At 36.2% G+C, this 18,744-nt stretch overlaps 1 protein-coding gene across 3 annotated transcripts in view; it reads right to left on the reverse strand.

Moving 5' to 3' along the window:
- The window catches only part of LUC7L2 (LUC7 like 2, pre-mRNA splicing factor), a 35,201-nt gene that overhangs the window by 12,523 nt on the left and 3,934 nt on the right, over positions 1-18,744 (reverse strand). For 2 of the 3 annotated variants that reach the window (XM_050902845.1, XM_050902839.1), the window contains exons 2-4: positions 12,524-12,618; positions 1,511-1,609; positions 512-622 (exon numbers count right to left, since the gene is read on the reverse strand). In XM_050902845.1, the coding sequence (XP_050758802.1) occupies positions 512-622; positions 1,511-1,609; positions 12,524-12,618 (305 nt within the window). Of the gene's footprint in view, positions 1-511; positions 623-1,510; positions 1,610-12,523; positions 12,619-14,313; positions 14,385-18,744 lie in introns of all 3 variants that reach the window. The other variant, XM_050902852.1, reaches the window with a different exon arrangement.

The following is an 18,744-nucleotide window of genomic DNA, read 5'->3' on the forward strand; positions in this document are numbered from 1 at the left end:
CTCATGTAAAAATACACAAAGGCTGAGTTACCAAGCCTATGTACCAACGCCAGAGCAGGATTTTGTTCAGAAACCTCAAGTAATTCACACTGTTGTCTATACCACATAGTCTTGCAAAATTAGCATTTGTACAACCATTCCTCCTAGCATGTGCATATATGTGCAGAAAAATGATGAAAGTTTTTTTCATTTAGAAGATCTAGAGAAAAGCACATCAAATTTTGTTTACTTTATGGATGAAGTTTTGATCAAAAGTGTACGAATTACTAACATTTGTATGGCACGGTATCACAGAGTCAAGTTTCCTGAGCTCACAAATATCAGAGAGGTCTCTTCCCTGTGTCTACTCTCTGTGCTTTAAAGGCAGTTTTGAGAAGGACAGAGAAAATGTCTTATTTTTTCCCCTCCTCAGTATGAATTCTCAGATTTGATAGCTTGCCAAAGCCTTAAGTTGGCTCCTTAGAAAAACAGACCTTCAAAGAGACTTCAGCAACTAGTTTTACATGCTTACTTTAGCTGCAACTTCAGCACTGATCTCTTCTTGGGTTTCTGCTAGTCTTTTCTTAGCCACTTCTGTTCTCCTGTCACAGTCTGCAATAAATGACTGCAGGTGGTCCATTGCCTAAAACATCAAAAACAACACTGATCAATGCTGTCAAGAACATGAATATTTCATTAGTCTTAACACTTTCCAGGTTTATTAAGACTTAACTTTTACAAATTTTTGTTAGTGAAAACTTTGTAAAACAATAATCTAGCAGTTTATGGTGACTAATCACATATTAATACACAACATTTTAAAAATCATAGTCTACACGTTGTCACAGTTATAAGTATTTGCAGAAATTTGGAAGTGAATCTGTCTTAAGTCTTCTCTAAGAAGAAGCGAGCATTTCTAACATGCATTAAAATTCTTCAAAGGATATTCAGGTTCACCTCACCCAGCCAATACATGCAATATTGTAACTTTTTTCGCTAGGGTTTTAAGCTATTAAGCATATTAACACCATCCCTCCAAACAACAACAAAAAAAACCCCGAACCTTTTTGTCCTAGTGAAGACTAACTTCCTAGTTGGGAGTTCAAAACTGTATTACTCAAACTATGGTGTACTGAGACGTAGTATACGATTTGTTATCCCCAATACAAAATTACTTTCTTCAATAATCATAGAATTTAAGACTCTCTTCAAAGCACACACAGCCTTAACATTTGCTTGCTATTTGATAACACTAAGACAGCATCCAGGTTTATGATATTTTTTTCTGTGGAAGGTTGTTAACAGCTCTACCTAGAGATGACTACCAATACAAATTAAATACTCGCATATAATCATGAAGAGGCATGTATCGTTTACGTAACTGTGCCAAGGGTTTCTCTGCCTCTTTCTGTAAAACTACTTTCCAAAAGTTTTCCTTCTGTGTGTACCAAAACTTAACATTTGTTGCTCAGTTTATCTACCTAGGTACACAAATTATGCTTTCTCTCCACCATTAAGACAAAATACATACATCAAGCTCAAAGAAGAAATCTTGATCTTTGGATGCTATTTCATAGTCTGCCCTTAATGCCAGGTCATGCACCTTCAGACATTCTCCAAGGTCCATTCTCTGAAAAGAGACAGAGGGAAAGTGGTATAAATTTTCAGAAGTGTTACAAGGAATGAAATTAGCATGATTTTTTTTAACAGTCAAATATTCTGAAGGAAATCATCTCCCCTGTCGGAATGAAAGGACAGTTTAATAAAGCTGTAAGACAATACCAGATCTTTAATGAACATGCATGAATCAGGAAATAATAAAAGTAGACAGAATGAACAGCTTATCTTATCATGATGGCTGTCTGCATTACAAAGTATCATTAATGTCCTGTAAAAATGTTGTTTTACTGAAAGTTCGAAAAAGCGACTGAAGTGGGACATCCTGTATTGAATTAAAACAACTTAGGAGAACCAAGTTCCCTGCAAATAACTGGCAATTAAATGGTCACATGCTTGATCTGAACTGTCTGCACATTCTATGATATGTGTTCCAGTTATATGCATCACCTGAAATAGCTACAACCACAGCACCACTGTTAGTGCTGCTTAAAAACCGTTCTTGAAGCATTTCAAGTAAGATAGCCAAAAACCCAATCCCAGCAAAACATTTTGCAGATGAGTGAAGATTAGCTGAGTGTTGGACTATGTTCAAGAGTCAGGGAAGAAAGAGTAGAAATATTTTACTTGTAATCTAAAACCATTCTAGACAGGGCAGGAAGGAAGCATGAACTTAAAAAAGTAAGTAGGCTGCATCACTAAGCTTGCATACATCACTTAGAAGAGCACCCAGAATCTTATTAGGCAACAAATACTGGTTTTAAATTGAGATTTGCATACCACACAGCATAAGGAATTCTCATTCAATCTGTTCCCTGAAAATTTGTTTGGTGATCAAGACAGAGCAATATGCATATGACAAAAAACCCAAAACAAAACAAAAAACCCAAAACAAAACAAAAAACCCAAAACAAAACAAACAAATCCCAAAAAAATGATTTGTAATGGAAACAAAATTGAACAAAACCAAGGCAACCTCTCTGCAAAAGCACAGGCTGATGTATAATCATTCAAAGTGATTATTATTTGCATCACTTAAAAACAGCACAGTTGCAGTTAAGTCTGCTCTTGGCACTGCTCACTTAATATTAAGAAAAATTAATCCTTCCTTAACATTGAAAGCATATAATGAAAGTTGAACTCCAATGGAAAAAGCTGTTACTGTTGTAGTTTAGTAACAGTTTTAGAACCAAAACTAAAATAATTAATAACTTGTGTTGTGGGTTTTGTAAATAAAAGATGAGTGTTAACTCAGAAACTGCTGCAAGTCATTAGGGTCTGAGCCAAATGGGTGCTTTATTTTTTTTTTTTTTAAATAAACAAAATACTTGCATTTAAGTAGCAATTCAAGCCTCACAAGTATAGTAAAAAAACCAAACATCAATTGCTTTCAACTTCTCAAATCATCGGTTAGATGCTCCAACAAATCCATTAAAGTAATTTTTACAGAAGTTGTTGGTTTATTTCAAATGTTAGAGACAGAAAAAACATTGTTAAAATATAAAATTTTGAACTTGAAAGTTTTTGATAAACTGTAGTTATTTAAATACCCTTCAGCCACCATAAATCTGTTTTCCGGAAAACATTTGATTGCAAAAGAGAACATCTGATTGCAATGCTAAAGAAAAAGATTAGCTTTTCCTTTTGCAACTACACAGGACCTCAGCAGTTTTGTTAACTGATGCAAATCCACAAAGACCTTGAAGCTGAGCAATGTATTACACACGTCTATTTCCAAGTCATTAGATGCTGACATTAATTAAACTGCAGCATTCTTTTCAGAAAAGCACTTCAGTACTAGGAAAGCAATATGAAAGAACATTTTAAAATTATCTGAAAATTAGACACTTAAAAATCCTCCTAAAATTGTGAAAAGCTTGTCTTTATGCTGATTCATCACTTTCACTGATACGGTATTTAAGGTTAAACTGTAAAACTCAGGGCCAATGCTGTTTTAAGTGAAGCACTCCAGTTCTAAATGCATAGATAAGGCTAGTGACACACTTTAATAGATCTGAATACAATGACAAAAAGCCTGAAACACTTCCACCACAGCATCAGAAAAACACTATTTTAATATGCGATCTACATACACTTTGAATAAATGCATGAAATAAACTTCCATCACACTCTAAAAAACCAGAATTCACATGACACCACTATGACACACTGTTCACTTTACATGTGTTTTACGCTTCTTTTCCCTCTATTCGGGTTGGATTTGCCCTCCTCAATGACTCTGAGCCAGCATTACTACTGAAACATTTTCTGTCCTCCCTTTATCACTGCGCTGTGCCACTCCATGCTGGCACATCTGCCTGTGCAGTTGAACACAATCTGGGTACTGACTGGGTAAAACCAAACCAGAGCAAAATCAAAGACAGGGGCAATTTTTCAGCAGTGTACCTTTGTCCATCTTGTCAGGCAGCCACACAAACAGATGTGCTGACAATATGTAGGGGGCAATGTAATAGTGGACTTAAGCAGCTAGGATCTCTTACAGTATCAAGATGCCATTTCAGAAACCCTTGAATAACTTCAGTAATATTAGCGGCAATTTTGGGGGATGAGGTGGGTGTTACAGAGGATTTCTTTTTGTTTCATGTCTCAATCAGAACACAGGAAATTTTGGCTCCTCTTCCCCTCTTTGGTCCAACAGAGGGGAAGCCTTATAAATACTCATGTGGCATAACAGACAGGGAGCAAGAACAAGCAGGTACAAGAGAAAAGGATTCTTTTTCATTAGCTTTGCTGCTAAAGAAATTATATTGTTGTTGGAACTGCTCCTTAACACAGGCTGTACTAGTCTTGGCTAATCCTTTGAAAGCACCTTTGCAGAAATATTACTACTAAATGCCTTTCTTAAAAGTTCTATTAGCAAACCACAATATAGAGATACATAAAACACCCCCATTTAAAACTCTTAAACCAGTTTGCATATTATATGCAAAATCGGGCTAAAAAGCACTTCTGCTGGGTAAGTTATGCAACATCAGGCAAAGACAATTCATCTTGGGGATGATTCATTACTGTCAAAAGTCTGTGCTGGATCAGGATTCCTGAGGACCTTAATAAGCACAGAGCAGCTCATATTATAATTTGGCTCATATGGCTAGCTGCAAAGTAGATGGACAGCAGATGGAAATGGACAGAAAATACAGTAAGACACACTATTTTCATTTTCCACATGTCCACTTTGCAATTTGGTGCCAAGACATGCCCTCCCCTAGAGGCAAAGAACAAGCATTGGTAGTCAGCCATTTAAAGATCAATCACATTTGAAACAGAAGATGGCTATGAGGGAGACTCATGTTCAGAAATTGAGCTACTAATGAAGGCTTAAAAAGAATGCACATAAACTGTTTTTCACTGTCGATACACTGACTTTCAGACAGACTTACACTACTTAAAGTGATTTACAGAGGAGGCCTGATGAGTAAAGCAAATAAAGAAAGGTGAGAACATCCAAGTCCCCAGGCTAGACATAACTAAAGTTTATTGAATATGCGAAGCCATGCTTTGGGGCTTTTTGCAGTTACTGCACTTTTACTGAAGATTAAAACCAGAAAAACCCTACGTATTTGGAGAATCTTTCTTACAAGTGAAAGCTATTGCTGAAGATTAGTCTAGAAAATAGTCTAGGCAACCACATGCAAAGCAGGGTATCAGGAGTCCTTTCGCTATTGCTGAACTCTGCTTAAGAAACTCGTGCCTTCCACAAACAACTTGCTAACCATTTTCTGTAATACTTTTTTTTATTTCTCAGTGTTAGATGGGCAATTAAAGCTACTTGATTTCCCTGAGCTGAGGTTTAGACAACTGGTCTTTCATCCCAAACAATCTCATATTGAAATGATTTAGTCATCATTTTTGTCATCCCATCCACAAAATGGATAGAATGCCTGTGGTATTAATACGGAAATATGGAATACATACATTTAATTTAACAATGATGCATAGCTCTGCTTCAATCAAATCAGGTACCAAAAAAAAAAAAAAAAAAGGAGAATCATGTCAGTTAAGTATGAATAGACAAAGAAGAGCTGGCCAAGGACTTGGGTAATAGAGAATCTGAAGAGTTTATCTGCAAAATAAACGTGCACTCAGAGTAGCTGACACTAATAACTGAATCAGAGACTAAACTCTGATGTGATGCTGAAATTAAGAAGGCTTTCTTTTCAGATCTTGAGCTACCTACAGCAAAAGTCCCATTTTGGCACTTTTACAACTACTACATATTCCTTTGACATCAGAGATTAGATTACTGAATGTACTCTATATGGAACACAAAAAGAGCACAGAGAAGTCAAAGCTACTTAAAACACAGAGGGCTGATGTTGAGGCAAGTGTGACGTAGTAGCATACACTATCAATGCTTCTAAAATCAGCATGCATCTTTGATAGGTTTTGAAAGAAGATACTGTGGGCAGTGTTTATGTAGAGAATTCTTTCTAGCTATAAAGATACCCATACCAAAGCCGTTCATATTCAGCAAGAGAAGGATTTTTTGTTTGTTTGTTTAGGAAGATCTGACATTACTGAAAAATTTATATTGGAGAAACCAGATCTCTCCCTTTATCAAATTGTCAAGGCAACTACTGGGGTCTATGAGAACACCCTTGCTACTGAAAAAGAAGCTGCAGATAAACTCTTTGCTGAGATCTTCCTTATTATGGAACTCACTTTTCATCTGCACTAACAATTTTGTTTCTGACAGATTTCTCGACTTGTGATAAAGCCCACCCTTTCTTGTAGGCAACACGTGTTCAGAAGGGGAGCCTTTAGGATGATCAAATAATGTGTGACTTAAGTCCTCCGACACCACTAATGGGGTTAACTTTGTAGGACTTCGCTAGCAGGAAAGAAATGCTGAGCTAAAAAGAGGCAGAAATTATTAAGTTATTAAAGTCCTTAGCAACCAGTGAAAATTCCAGGTATCTTCAGAAGTATACTACGTTAACTTTAAAGACATTTCTCCCTTTAACCATACTCTCACTTCTGAAGACTTCAAGTCCTTAGAATAGATCTTCACTGAAAGACAAAGCTAGCAGCAGTCCTTCCTATTTTTAAATGACATATTTCAGTATTTACATAGTATTTGGTCTTATAACCTGAGTATATAATATATTAACATTGAAGTTAGATAACCATACAGAGAGTAACAAAAAAACCCTTCATCTAGATAAATTAAACCCATTAAAATGGAATACGGTACAATCAGTTTACTTTCCTGGCACTGGTCAAAGAAATTAAGAATACATTTCAAGAGACTGACACGATCACTTGCTGGGACAAAAGAGCACTTTACAATTCATCGCCACTGGGCTGAAGGCTACAAATTGAGGTAGCTTATGCAAGCCTAATTTAATTTGATTTGCAAAGCTGAAACAGTTCACATGATCAAATAAGTCCTGAACTGAAAAGCTTATAACCTCCAGCAGAATGCCAGCTTTTTGTAACACTATAGCAAATAATCACACTGGCACACTCAAGTTTTAAGCATGGAAATAGTTCCACTGAGCCAATGGGACTACTGGCAAAGAAATCAACGCCAGATTAAAACACCTTACTACTGCCTATCTGCAGATGTGGGAACTATCCAAACTTCTCTTCCACAGTAAAAGGAGATCTAGACAGTACAGTCAGTGAGCCTAAATGGATTCAGCCCACCTTGAGAGGGATACCTAGTGGCAGGTGAACTGAATCTTTCTCTAGGCTCCACTGCCTAGACTCCTTCTGACTCCAGTGCAACCTTCGACACCTAGCTCCTCAGCTGAAACCTAAATTTAGATGTCTTAATCTGGAGCTGAATTCCACCCCTAATAAGCTTAATCACGTATTAAAGTATATTGCTAAACCAAGGCCTCAATCAATATGGTTTTAGTCAGGAAGAGTCCTGAAGAGCTGAGTGCAACAAATTCATGAGCACATAAAGATACGCTTAACTGCAGGACTGAGCTGACAGAGCATACTTTGAAGTCTGTATAAATAAAATGCAAGAAGCAACGTTCCTCAACAAATACACATAAATACAAATACAAAGGTAATCCACTGAGCAGAAAGGAGTTTCTCAACTGTGGTTTGCAAGACCACATACAGTATTTGTGAAATTTTTTCAACAGGAAAGCACAATCAAGCTAATAACAAAGCCAGATAGCTGCAGAAGTGCTGAACTGCTTGGGCTCTTCAAAGATAGCTAGCGGGTTACTATAAATATTCAGGACATTACTACTTTTAACCTTATTAAAGGTATTTGCTTTAAATCTTCCCACCTTGTCATTTTCATTAGTACTCAGCTATTCATTCAGAAACATACAAAGACAGAGAAAACACATTCTTATACATCTTGTAAAACCTGCCAAAGACAGCACAGAGCTTACATCCAGAGAATGTTGCTTAATAGGTTCGTACCGTTACAGGGGAGTCATCTGAATCCTACATATGTAGCTTCAGTCCTAATCTCATAATATAGATGAATATAAACAAACATTTTTGTAATGCTGATGACAAATAACTCAAGAACCATGGTTTGGGAAAAAAAAAAAAAAACCAACCCAGAAAAACCCACAAGCCTGATCATCAGCAACTATTAAGGATACAAAAACTAAAGTAAGAGTGTTAACCCTTTAAGACAAAAAATGTTAAATAAAAATTGCTAACTTTAAGCAGTAAATTATTCAGTGTCCCAGTAGCCCGGGTTTACAAAGTCTTATTAATCTCTCATTATAAAATTCTCAACCTGAAATGAATGAGCAAACTCTTAAACCACTGACTTATGCACGTGAACCAGTGACCAAGTGATCATTACGAAAAAGCAGAGCATCAAAACATGAAAAAATGTCAGTTAAAAATAAAAGAGCTTTTGTGAGAGGCATTGTCAAAAGCAGGTTCTGAACAAACTGTTCTACAGCCTTGAATACGTCACTTCTGTGGTCTTACCAATTAGTTTACTATGTGCTTCACACAAACTTCAAAACGCATTTCAAATAAAAAGATAATCACAGAGCACAATAGATTTGGAATTAGAATTTAATAAACTGAAAGAGGATGCTACAATTTTATCTTTGTTTACGTTTTTGCTGTTGGGACTCACTATTCTACCTATGTCTGCCATGTAGCTGATTATTCCCATTGCCCTTAGAAGCAGACCACAAAAAAATCCAAACCCATGCTCTCCCTGTCTCTCCCCGAAAAGTGACACAAAATCATCTCCTGCAGGCACTGAGACACCTCTGACTGCTTGGCTTAGAATTTTCAAGTCTACAAAACCAGAAACCTAGTAGCACAGAAACATGTCCCTAAATAAAATGAAACAAAATGAAATAGGAATGTAACCAAAATCTCCTAATTTAAGTAGGTAACAACTGAAGCTCAATAACAGACTACTAGACAAGTCTATCCAGAAAAGTAGAAGAGGGTTAACTTATACAGACTGAACTGTTCTGTTGGCAACAGCAGCCAGAAGAAAGAATTAAATTTCAAAATACAGCTAATTCTTATGGCTTTAAACTCCTAAGTAAAATATTTAGGGTTCCTTTAAAGACAACTTTATTGTTCCTTTAAATACAAATTACTCTGAAGAAGCAAGACACAGAGAAGTGCAAAAGAAAGCTCAAAAAAGTAGGAAGCTGTGCATTGTTGCCAATCCAGACAATTGAAGTTTCCTAGTAAAACTCAAAACTTCACTAATTTGTATGGATACTTTTTTCCCTGAAATGTTTCTAATGTTAACCAAGTGATAAACCTGATCAAAGAAACTTGAGGAAAATACCTACTGCAAGGGTTCTGGAGAAGTCTAAGAAATAACAAAAGACTTCATACAGTATTCTTAAAAATAAGCACACATTTCATCTAAAAAGAGAAGAGATAACATATGCAGAAATCTGGACAACAAAGCGAAAGTCTCCAATCTTCTAAGAAAAGTATACACACACACACACTACTTTTACCAATACATACTGCAGCCTGGGGAACATGATTTTATTGTCAAGGGAAATCAACTCCTTGGCAGAGTTTTGGGTATTTGGCTATTATGGAAAAGAACACACTAAATTAACAGAGCCTACTCATATGAGTCATTTTGTTTGTCTTGCGTTATCTGTGAATGTCCTCCTTGAGTGCTTTTTAAAGAGTGGGTGGATTGGAATAGCATAGAAGTCTGCATTTTGCAAATGGGAACAGTAATATGCAGTTCTTCAGAATTGTACAGATTATCTTGCAACACAAAAAAAAGGCAATTCATGTCCAGTATCTTACTGATAATCTAGTCAATGCAGAGATTTAACCTCATAAAATGTCCCCAGAGAACTTATTCTTTCAGAAGCATAAGATTCTGGATTTGAATTTAAATAAATAAATAAATAAATAAAAAGTCACTCAGTCTTTGTTACCTACAGATCTTGAACGCGAAGATGCATGAAAATTTTCCTGTCAAAACTCTGGAGAAAACTCCACAGTCATTTTCCAAATCAAGGATAAACTGTTTAGTCACACTACATGCTTCTTGCCCTTTTAAAACCTGTGCTACTAAAAGAGAAGGTCCATTTCCTCAGACCCATGACTAGGTAAACAGCAGAACATCACATGGGTCAGATAAAGCCTGTCTCTTAGGAGTCCCTTTCTACTACTCCCACTAAAAGGATTAAACTAGTAATCGTTTTTCTGGACACAGAATTACATCGTGGAACACATTTTGTGGTATGATGACTAACTGCATTATGAAGAAGGGGGGGAAAAAGAAAAAAAAAAAAGATTGATATTCACTGAGTAAGCAGTTTAGTTTAGTACTCCAAGAGCAGCAGCAGAATCCAGTATGAGACAGATGAGAACTTTCAGTGAGGACTTAAACTGGGTAAGCAGACCCAACCTACATGCTTGGTCTGTACCATAAGAGGCATTATTGCATGATACCTACTACAACAACTTTCACAGTTCTAAAGATAAACATTTCTTACTTGCTAAAGACAGCCATTGTAGAAATTTTTGCTTATAGAAATTAGACTACAATGAAAACCTGTCACATTAATCTTTTAACAGTATCTTCTTGTGGATTCTGCCCAATGACTTTGTATGTTTTTATAGCATACTGTTATGTCCCATATCTTCCCCCAACCATAAGCTATTTTGCTCATCACACAACCAAAACACTGGACAACATAACAGATGCGTGAAGAGGAACACATTCTTCTCCCTTTTTCCCCATTTTGTTTGGACAGTAATGCACAGAACAGTTCAAAATAAAACTACATATGCATTGATACACAAAGCATTGTTATCAATTTGTTACCACTTATAAAAAACAAATGACTTGAAGGTAAGGAAATATGTGCAAGATGTATTATCTTCAGCGTGAATTATCTTCAGTATATGCCAAACACACCACATCAACTTCAAGACATCTGATTTTTGCGATATGACAGAACTTTGCGATACAAAAGAAAAAGGAAAGAGAGACTTTAAGGAAAGGAAAAAAATTTAGGAAGCCACAAGACTTATGAAGAAGCGCAACAAGTGGGCCTTTTCTATTCCATTGCCTTTTTTATTAAGACAAACGCTAAGTTCTCTAGTTCAGTTCTACTATTTATTTTGCCTCTTCTTCCTGTGCTTCTTAGCAATTACAGTTGTGCCTACTTTTGCAGGGACTCTTAAGAACAGGGAATGATATACTGTAACTATTGGTCTGTCAGTACAAGTACCAAAATTAGTAAAACAAACAAAATTAGTGTGTGCGTGCATGTTTGAAGCCCTCTGATCAACCAAAAATGTTATAGTAATTTAAAAATCATAGCTACTTGGAAAGCATGTTAGAGGCCAGGTGACACGTAAATCAGTTACCAAGTCTACGTATTTCAGTTTTCCACTTGGCAAATGAATTTCATTCTGTATTTCATTAAAGGCTCCAGTCAAGTTAACCATTTGGAATGATAGAGCACAGAGAACCAATAATGCTTCAAATAATCCTTAAGACAGGTTTTCTAGTACTTATTTTCCCCTCTGCCACAGGGTAAGAAAATGTGCCAACGTGAACAAGAAAAGCTAACAAAGTGCAGCATTAAGAACGGTAGGCACACGAGACTCTGCATATCATCATACTACATCCCTCTACTGTTAATTATTCTAACATCATGGAACATTAGGTTAAATAATCAATGCAACGTAACTCACCTGCCTTTCACAAAGAATAAGCAACCTTAATCAGGCACCACAAAGTAAAGCACAGGCACACTGACAAAGCTACTGGCATGTGTCAAAGCCCCTTGTGTGCTATGCTCAGGCATACCTCCACTATAGAGTACACAAAAATCCAAATCAAACAAGTTACAAATATGCCATAAAAGGAGATTTTCAAATTGCCTTAGAATTTGTGAAAATGGCACAGTAACTGGATATTGTACAATAAGTGTCACTATCATGTTAAATATATCTCAGCTTCTAGAAATGTAATCATTTGAACTCTCAGCTGTTTTCACTAAAATATTTCTGAAGAAAAAAAAATCACCTCTCTTCCCTATACAAAAATTTGTGTAGGATACTTTCTCACTACAACGTAAAGTTTTAAGAAAGTAACATCATAATTTATGCATAAATTATACTTCCTTTTTTCCTACTAGTTGCAATTGTACCAGCTTAAAACCACTTTGCTATAGTGCAATTCATGTAGGTAACATTATCTACTTTATTTAAATTTTTTTATGTTATAGCAAACAATGTTGAATTTATAAGTAATAATTAGCATATAGAACAGGAAACTTCTAAAAATTAACTGCATAACCCATAAATTAGTTGTTTATAAAAGTTCCTCTGAATTACCAGAGAGCACTAGATAGATACTTGCTGAAAACCATGAAATTAAGAGATATTACAAAGAACAAATATAATTCAATTTCTTCATTCTTATCTAAATAAAACACAAGATTTAGCTACATACAGTTCCAGAGAGCACATCATGAGGGCAGCAGTTGAGAAGGTGGCTCTTGCACACTCTGTCATCACTGAATTTGATTCGCTGACGGGTCGTGTCACCTGCAATATAGAAATCAGTACATCCCAGGTTAGAAATCTGGGGAAGCCAGACATGTTCTGCAGGTTACATGCAAAGCATTAACATTGCCCTGTCACATAGTGAAGGTCTATGGAAACTAGAACTTAAAACACTGTATGCTTCTTTGCCAAATAACACCAAAAACACAAATACGTGTTTTAATGCTCTATAATGCTATTTAAAAATCCTCTCACACTTCCCCTTCAAAAATGCAGCGTGAAAAGTGCTTGAAACCAGAAAGACAGCTTTAGCTTAAAAACACTTTGCTACAACAGCATTTGTTAAATGAGCTATATAATGTTCTATTCAGATTTTGCATGAAATAGTGATGTATTTGTATGCAACAATTAGCATATAAAAGCAGCCTCATAAACACAAAATGATACACATTGAGTCTTCACCAAATCCCACCTGATACTCATTTTATGATTCTGCTCTTGGATGCAATGCACCCTCTTACTTCTGATGGGAGTAGCATAAAGAGTTGGCAGAAGAATGATTTTAAATGCTTACAAACCTGAAAAAAAGTCAGTCAAACATATGGACACAGCCTATATGCAAAATTATTTTACAGATGTTTGCATATCTCCGTATCATAAGCCATATTTTTTTCTTTTCTACATGCTGTTTATTGGGCTGGGAACAGCTTAATTATATCTTCATCACGGCAGGTTGTAGTTCCTGCATCAGCAGAAGCATCAACCTGCCCACACACTGAGGTCCAATTGCAAGTTTAAATAACTCCATCTTGGAGCAAGACCTAAAGTCTTCAGAACAAAGTAACAAGCTGGTATCTTGGGGGTGAGGGTGGGAATATGTTTTCCTTTGAGTCATAACATAATTGTCACTATTTGAGATTCGGAAGAGAGATCACTGCTATGGCTCTCTTGTTGTTAAGACACAGGCATGATAAAACACCTTAATCTCTCTCAGGATGTATCTATTTATTAATTTTTTTAAAATATAATAACTTGTTAAGATCTCTAATCATTGAAAACCTACTGGTGAATTACTGAAGCAAGGAGGGCTGCTGGGGGGGGGGAAAGACATACAATGAGTTCAGATAGCAGCCTTTTCCATTTCATCAAATATTTTAAAGAGTGTAGAGACATTTTGCAGTTATTAAAGTATTTTTATGGCTTCATGACCTGAAACACTGAGAATTTTGAATCTATTAAACAATTCAAGAAGCCAAATTCATTACTGAGGTAACTACAACAGAGGGGAATTAAAAAACCCATATCTTATTAGTCAAGCCTTTCTTACTATTATGTAATCAGATTTTTAAATATCAGTTCTATGCACAGGATGCTAATATATAACATTTTCAGATGGGCCAAGTTTCAGATTATTAAGCAAACAAAATTTCCAAAACCACCACATGCTTAATTTGCCTGTGGGATACAACAGTTAAAACCTGTAATCCACAGGCTAAAGACAGCTTCAAAGCAGTTCAACAATAGGTTTTCTACAGGGTGACCTTACTGCTTAGTTATACTTACACTACTAAAAATTTAGAGCAATCCCTTTATAATCATGCCTGCTACTGCAGTAAAGAGTTTTGAGTTTTGCTTTTCTTTTTTTGCTTTTTAGGAGGTGGATCCATATTTTTTTAAACACGTAACTGCGTTTGTTCCACATTCATTAACACATCTGAAAAGTTATTGATAACTCACGGCTCGGCGAATGCGGGGCCTTTCTGACACTCCCTTGCAGATTGATGTAGGCAGGCAAAGATACATTGAACCTTTATAAATAAAACAAGGGGCCAGATTGTTCAATTTGTATAGAATAATAGACTCTGCCAGCAATTTTAACACAGCATCTAGAAATACATGTTGACTGTAAAGATTCTTCTATATAAAGACACATGAACAAAATCAAGAAAAGTATTTTAAAAAATACAGCTGATGGCCTAATAGCACTAACCTATCAGGAGTCAAGGAGTTACCAAGACCAGAAAATTGCTGAAAGACTCATGGTTCCTTAGGTAAAACTGGCAAGTAGTATTTTCACAGACACCTCAACATCTAGACGTAGCTTTTTTCATACCTCTACCACAACTAGGAACTGATGCTACAGCTGCAATACAGTCTTTTTTCATCTAAGTGGCTAGCATGATAATCACAATTACCAAACTGAGATAAGACAACACAGGGGGGGGAAAAAAAAATGTAGCAAAACCTGATCATTGACAGCCTCAAGAAGACGTTCCACATTTACATTTTAAACATTTGTTCTTTCTGCACTGTGCCTTTGGTCTAGTATTTGAGAGACTTTCAGAAAGGCTCCCACACACAGAACATTCAGATATTTACCTTTTCCTTCCCATGAAAAGCGGTTTCATACATTTGCATTTCTTTTTAATCTATGCTGTTTCAGAAGGAAAGGTTTATCAAAAAGAAAAGGTGTCATATACTATGTCCTAACAATGACTGAATTTTGTGTCCCTCTGGAAGCTCATTCCCGAGTCTGATAGCCTCAGAAGAAAATGCTTTCATTTCTTCATGAATTTTGTGAGCTCCAATACCCCTAAATAGCGCAGACCTGTTGGCAAGGGCAGAAGATGCATTCCGCTGCTGACCTACAGCTGAATCATCTTGAGCATGTGATGAGCTGGGGTCTACATGCGTTGCTGGGTGGGGGGAGGGTGGAATAAAATCTACAGATCCACTATACACCTGACATTCAGCCTATAGCAGAAGAGACTTTTGCAGATGCCTTCTAAGAATTAAAACAACATGGATAGATGTGTTCTTAAGCCAAGGACTTCAGCGGTATGTCAGATAACCAAGATGCTACTTCTCTTTGTCAAACTGTACTTAGGTTGATACACTCTTTGTATGCTCAAACAATCAAGTGAATGCTAAACAATGTTTATCAGTATTTAAAAAAAGGCTTTATATATTCTGTAAGAACAAAATAATACATCTAGGTACCAAGTAGCTGCAGTCATCTAAATTTCAGAAGTATCCTTAAACATTTAAAGGGGACACTACCACTGATATTTCAGACCTTATTACAAGTTCTATTTTAATAAGTAAATAATTGAATTAGCTCAGAATAGCAACTTATTTAACCCTGCCTCTGAAGAACAGCAGAGTATTCAACTACTTGATCTTTAGAACTCATGCTCATTAAAGAAATCAAAGTAATTTACCAGGGCATTACAGGAGTCAACATCTATTACTATAAGCCATCCCTGTGTTTCCAATTAGATTTTCTCCATTAAAAAAAACATCATATGATTGATAAAATTTATATGGAGATACAGAAAAAATAAATTAAGTTTTCCTCAAGAAGCAACAGCTTCAGTTTTACCTAAAGTGCCTGGCCCAAAACCACATTTCTATGAGACATTACTTTCCAGATGAATGGAGAACTTTGAAACAGAATTGAAACCATTCAAGTAAAAAAGCCAAATATCAAGGAAGTTTCTACACTTGCACATCTCATATCCTTTATAAGCACAAGGAAACTGCATACTAGAGACACAAATATTAAAGAGATGACGGCAGTAATGTAAACTTTCTAGAGGAAGTTTTCTATTTTGTATTAAACATGCTGACTACAAAAGTAACATCAATATTCAAGACCAATGCATACTGCTGATTAAGGAACATCCAGAGGTTAAGATCACAATGTGCACTTGTACTACACAATTCACTTTCAACTCCCAACTCTAACCTATTAACAAGCCTCCACAATGTCATTCCTGTTCAGTATATTTTAATCACAAACCAGCAGAACGAACACTTATGTATCAACAATGCTTATGCTTATAACAATGATTTATTTGATCCAGCATCTCTTACTATTCTGATGTATCCTAATACACGACTAACAACAATTCCCATGCATTGATGAGAACTACCCTTTATAATCCAACTGTAACCTCTAACTGCAAACTAATGGTGCAATCCATGCAAAGACAACAATGTGCATTTTCATTTTTATGCTGTTGACTTCCTGCATTAAGCTACATCAACCAAAATCAGTTAGCTTTCCACTCAAATTTTTGAAGCATGAGTCCCACCATGTTGGCAAGGGACTCTGAAAGCTTTACTCATGAAGAGCTACTAACTGGGTGGAATATCAGGTTGAAGACTGCGTATCAAATTTCATCAGCAAAGCAAGCCCTGTATAACAAGTATTCAACATCATTATTTAATTGAGGCTTATGCAGTCACAGAAGATCCTGTTCCTGCTACACACTGAACGGGCAGCTAATTCTGATATTCTTGTCACTAACACTGGATGCATCTTTACCATAACACCTTTAGAATAATACATTTCTAAGGAGGATTGCTTCTGTTTTACACTATGACTGAACTAATACTTGTGAATGCAGAATATGATGACATCATTTTTTAGCTAATGCATTACAAGTGGAACAAATATAGGAATGATTTTCTCAGGTATGAATATGCCCATTTGCTTCTTCATAAATGCCATTGCATATCGTGTCCCAAATCCAGAGTAGAAAAATTCCTCAAGTCTTTCACTGTTCCCTTCATTTTTAAGGGCTAAAGTACCAGAACTTTATAACGAAGCCAGCAAACACACACAATTCACTAAACATGATCATTCCTCTTAAAGCCTTCTGATCACTCCTGATTGACAAATAAAGAATCTTTTCATGAAGTTTATGTGTTGCTACTACTTTCAGATTTCTGAGCTGATATCAATTCAACATTTTGGGTAGGTTTTGCAGAAATTTGTGTATACAAGATACTTTTTTCTGCCTTTACTTTGCTGCTGATCTGTATGTGAAAGAAGAGCTCTCAGAGAAGGCTCTTGGCCCCCTAACCTGGCTTTCAGCCTGAAGCTACCCTGGCTAGCAGTCCTCCAGTAACAGACAACAACGTACTGAAACTTCTAAAGCACACACTACCTTCCACCCCCAAGTGTAAAGCAAAGTGGAAAACAAACTCTATGTACCCTGAAAATACCAACCTCAACCCATCACCCATCCTTAAGTACACGGAGAACTCTCCAATAATCCCATATGGAAATGAAGAAATTAAGTGGGTTACAAGTTCTAGATTATACCTCTGTTACCATATAAAGTGTGTCAACAAATACAGGATGACTAGGATAAGCACAGGGGTGTCACTTCAACTCCTCCCAAACAAGGAGGACAGAGAAGCCACACATTAGTAACCACTACTAAGGATAACTGAAGTGGCTAGTGTAAAACAGAAAAACTGATTAAGACGTGAATAGATGCAAAAAGGATATTTTAAGTTTGAATGCCAGAAGAGATGATCAAGAACAAGGAAAGTGCTTTGCTAGTCACATAGCATAATATTTGTTAGGATGCTTAGGAGAACATTTTCATGTCCACATGTAAGTCTCGGAAGCATGCTCAAATTTACCTGTCTCTTAAGAATCATCTAATTAACCTCGCTAGTTTTTCATATTTCTACACTATAACCTAATTTTGATGTAGTGGCAATTATTAAAAAAAAAACAAACCACAAACCCACCACCACATTTCTTTGCAACAGTCAAGTCTTAGCAGTTTCAAGATGTTGTGTTGTTCCAGGGCCACTGGGATCTGCTGTGTCTCCACTACTGTCAGGAGTAATGATCCTGCTCCACCCTCTGCTTCTAACCGATTCCTCACACTGACTCTAGCACTCATGCGGCAAGGCAGAGCAGGTAACTGACCTGGCAGAAAATGAACCAGTTGAGCAAGATAAGCTGATTTAAGATAAAACAGGATCTTTACAATCAGACCTTTTAAAGAAAACTTGGCAATCTTTGCTCATTTAAGCTATATTAAAAAAAAAAAAAAAATTCCTGGGGTACTAACATCAATTGTTAACATGTCACTCAATTTGTAAATGACTTGATTTATTTACAACAGTTATGATCCTATTTGTAAGGATCATTCCTGTTTTCTACAGAATAGGGATGGCAAAACCAGGGTTTACCTAAGCATACTATTAAAAAAACATTTAATCAATTTTACAGTTGAAAAATAGTATTTAAAAAAATAAAAATCACACTTTTCCATCAGCTTATTCCTAATACTTCTGAGTGACAAGTTCCCACAGCTCTAGTCATGAACAATAAACTCAACTTGAACTAACCTTTTAACT

The sequence above is a fragment of the Gymnogyps californianus genome, chromosome 1, assembly GCF_018139145.2.
Source record: "Gymnogyps californianus isolate 813 chromosome 1, ASM1813914v2, whole genome shotgun sequence".
Classification (NCBI taxonomy): domain Eukaryota; kingdom Metazoa; phylum Chordata; class Aves; order Accipitriformes; family Cathartidae; genus Gymnogyps; species Gymnogyps californianus.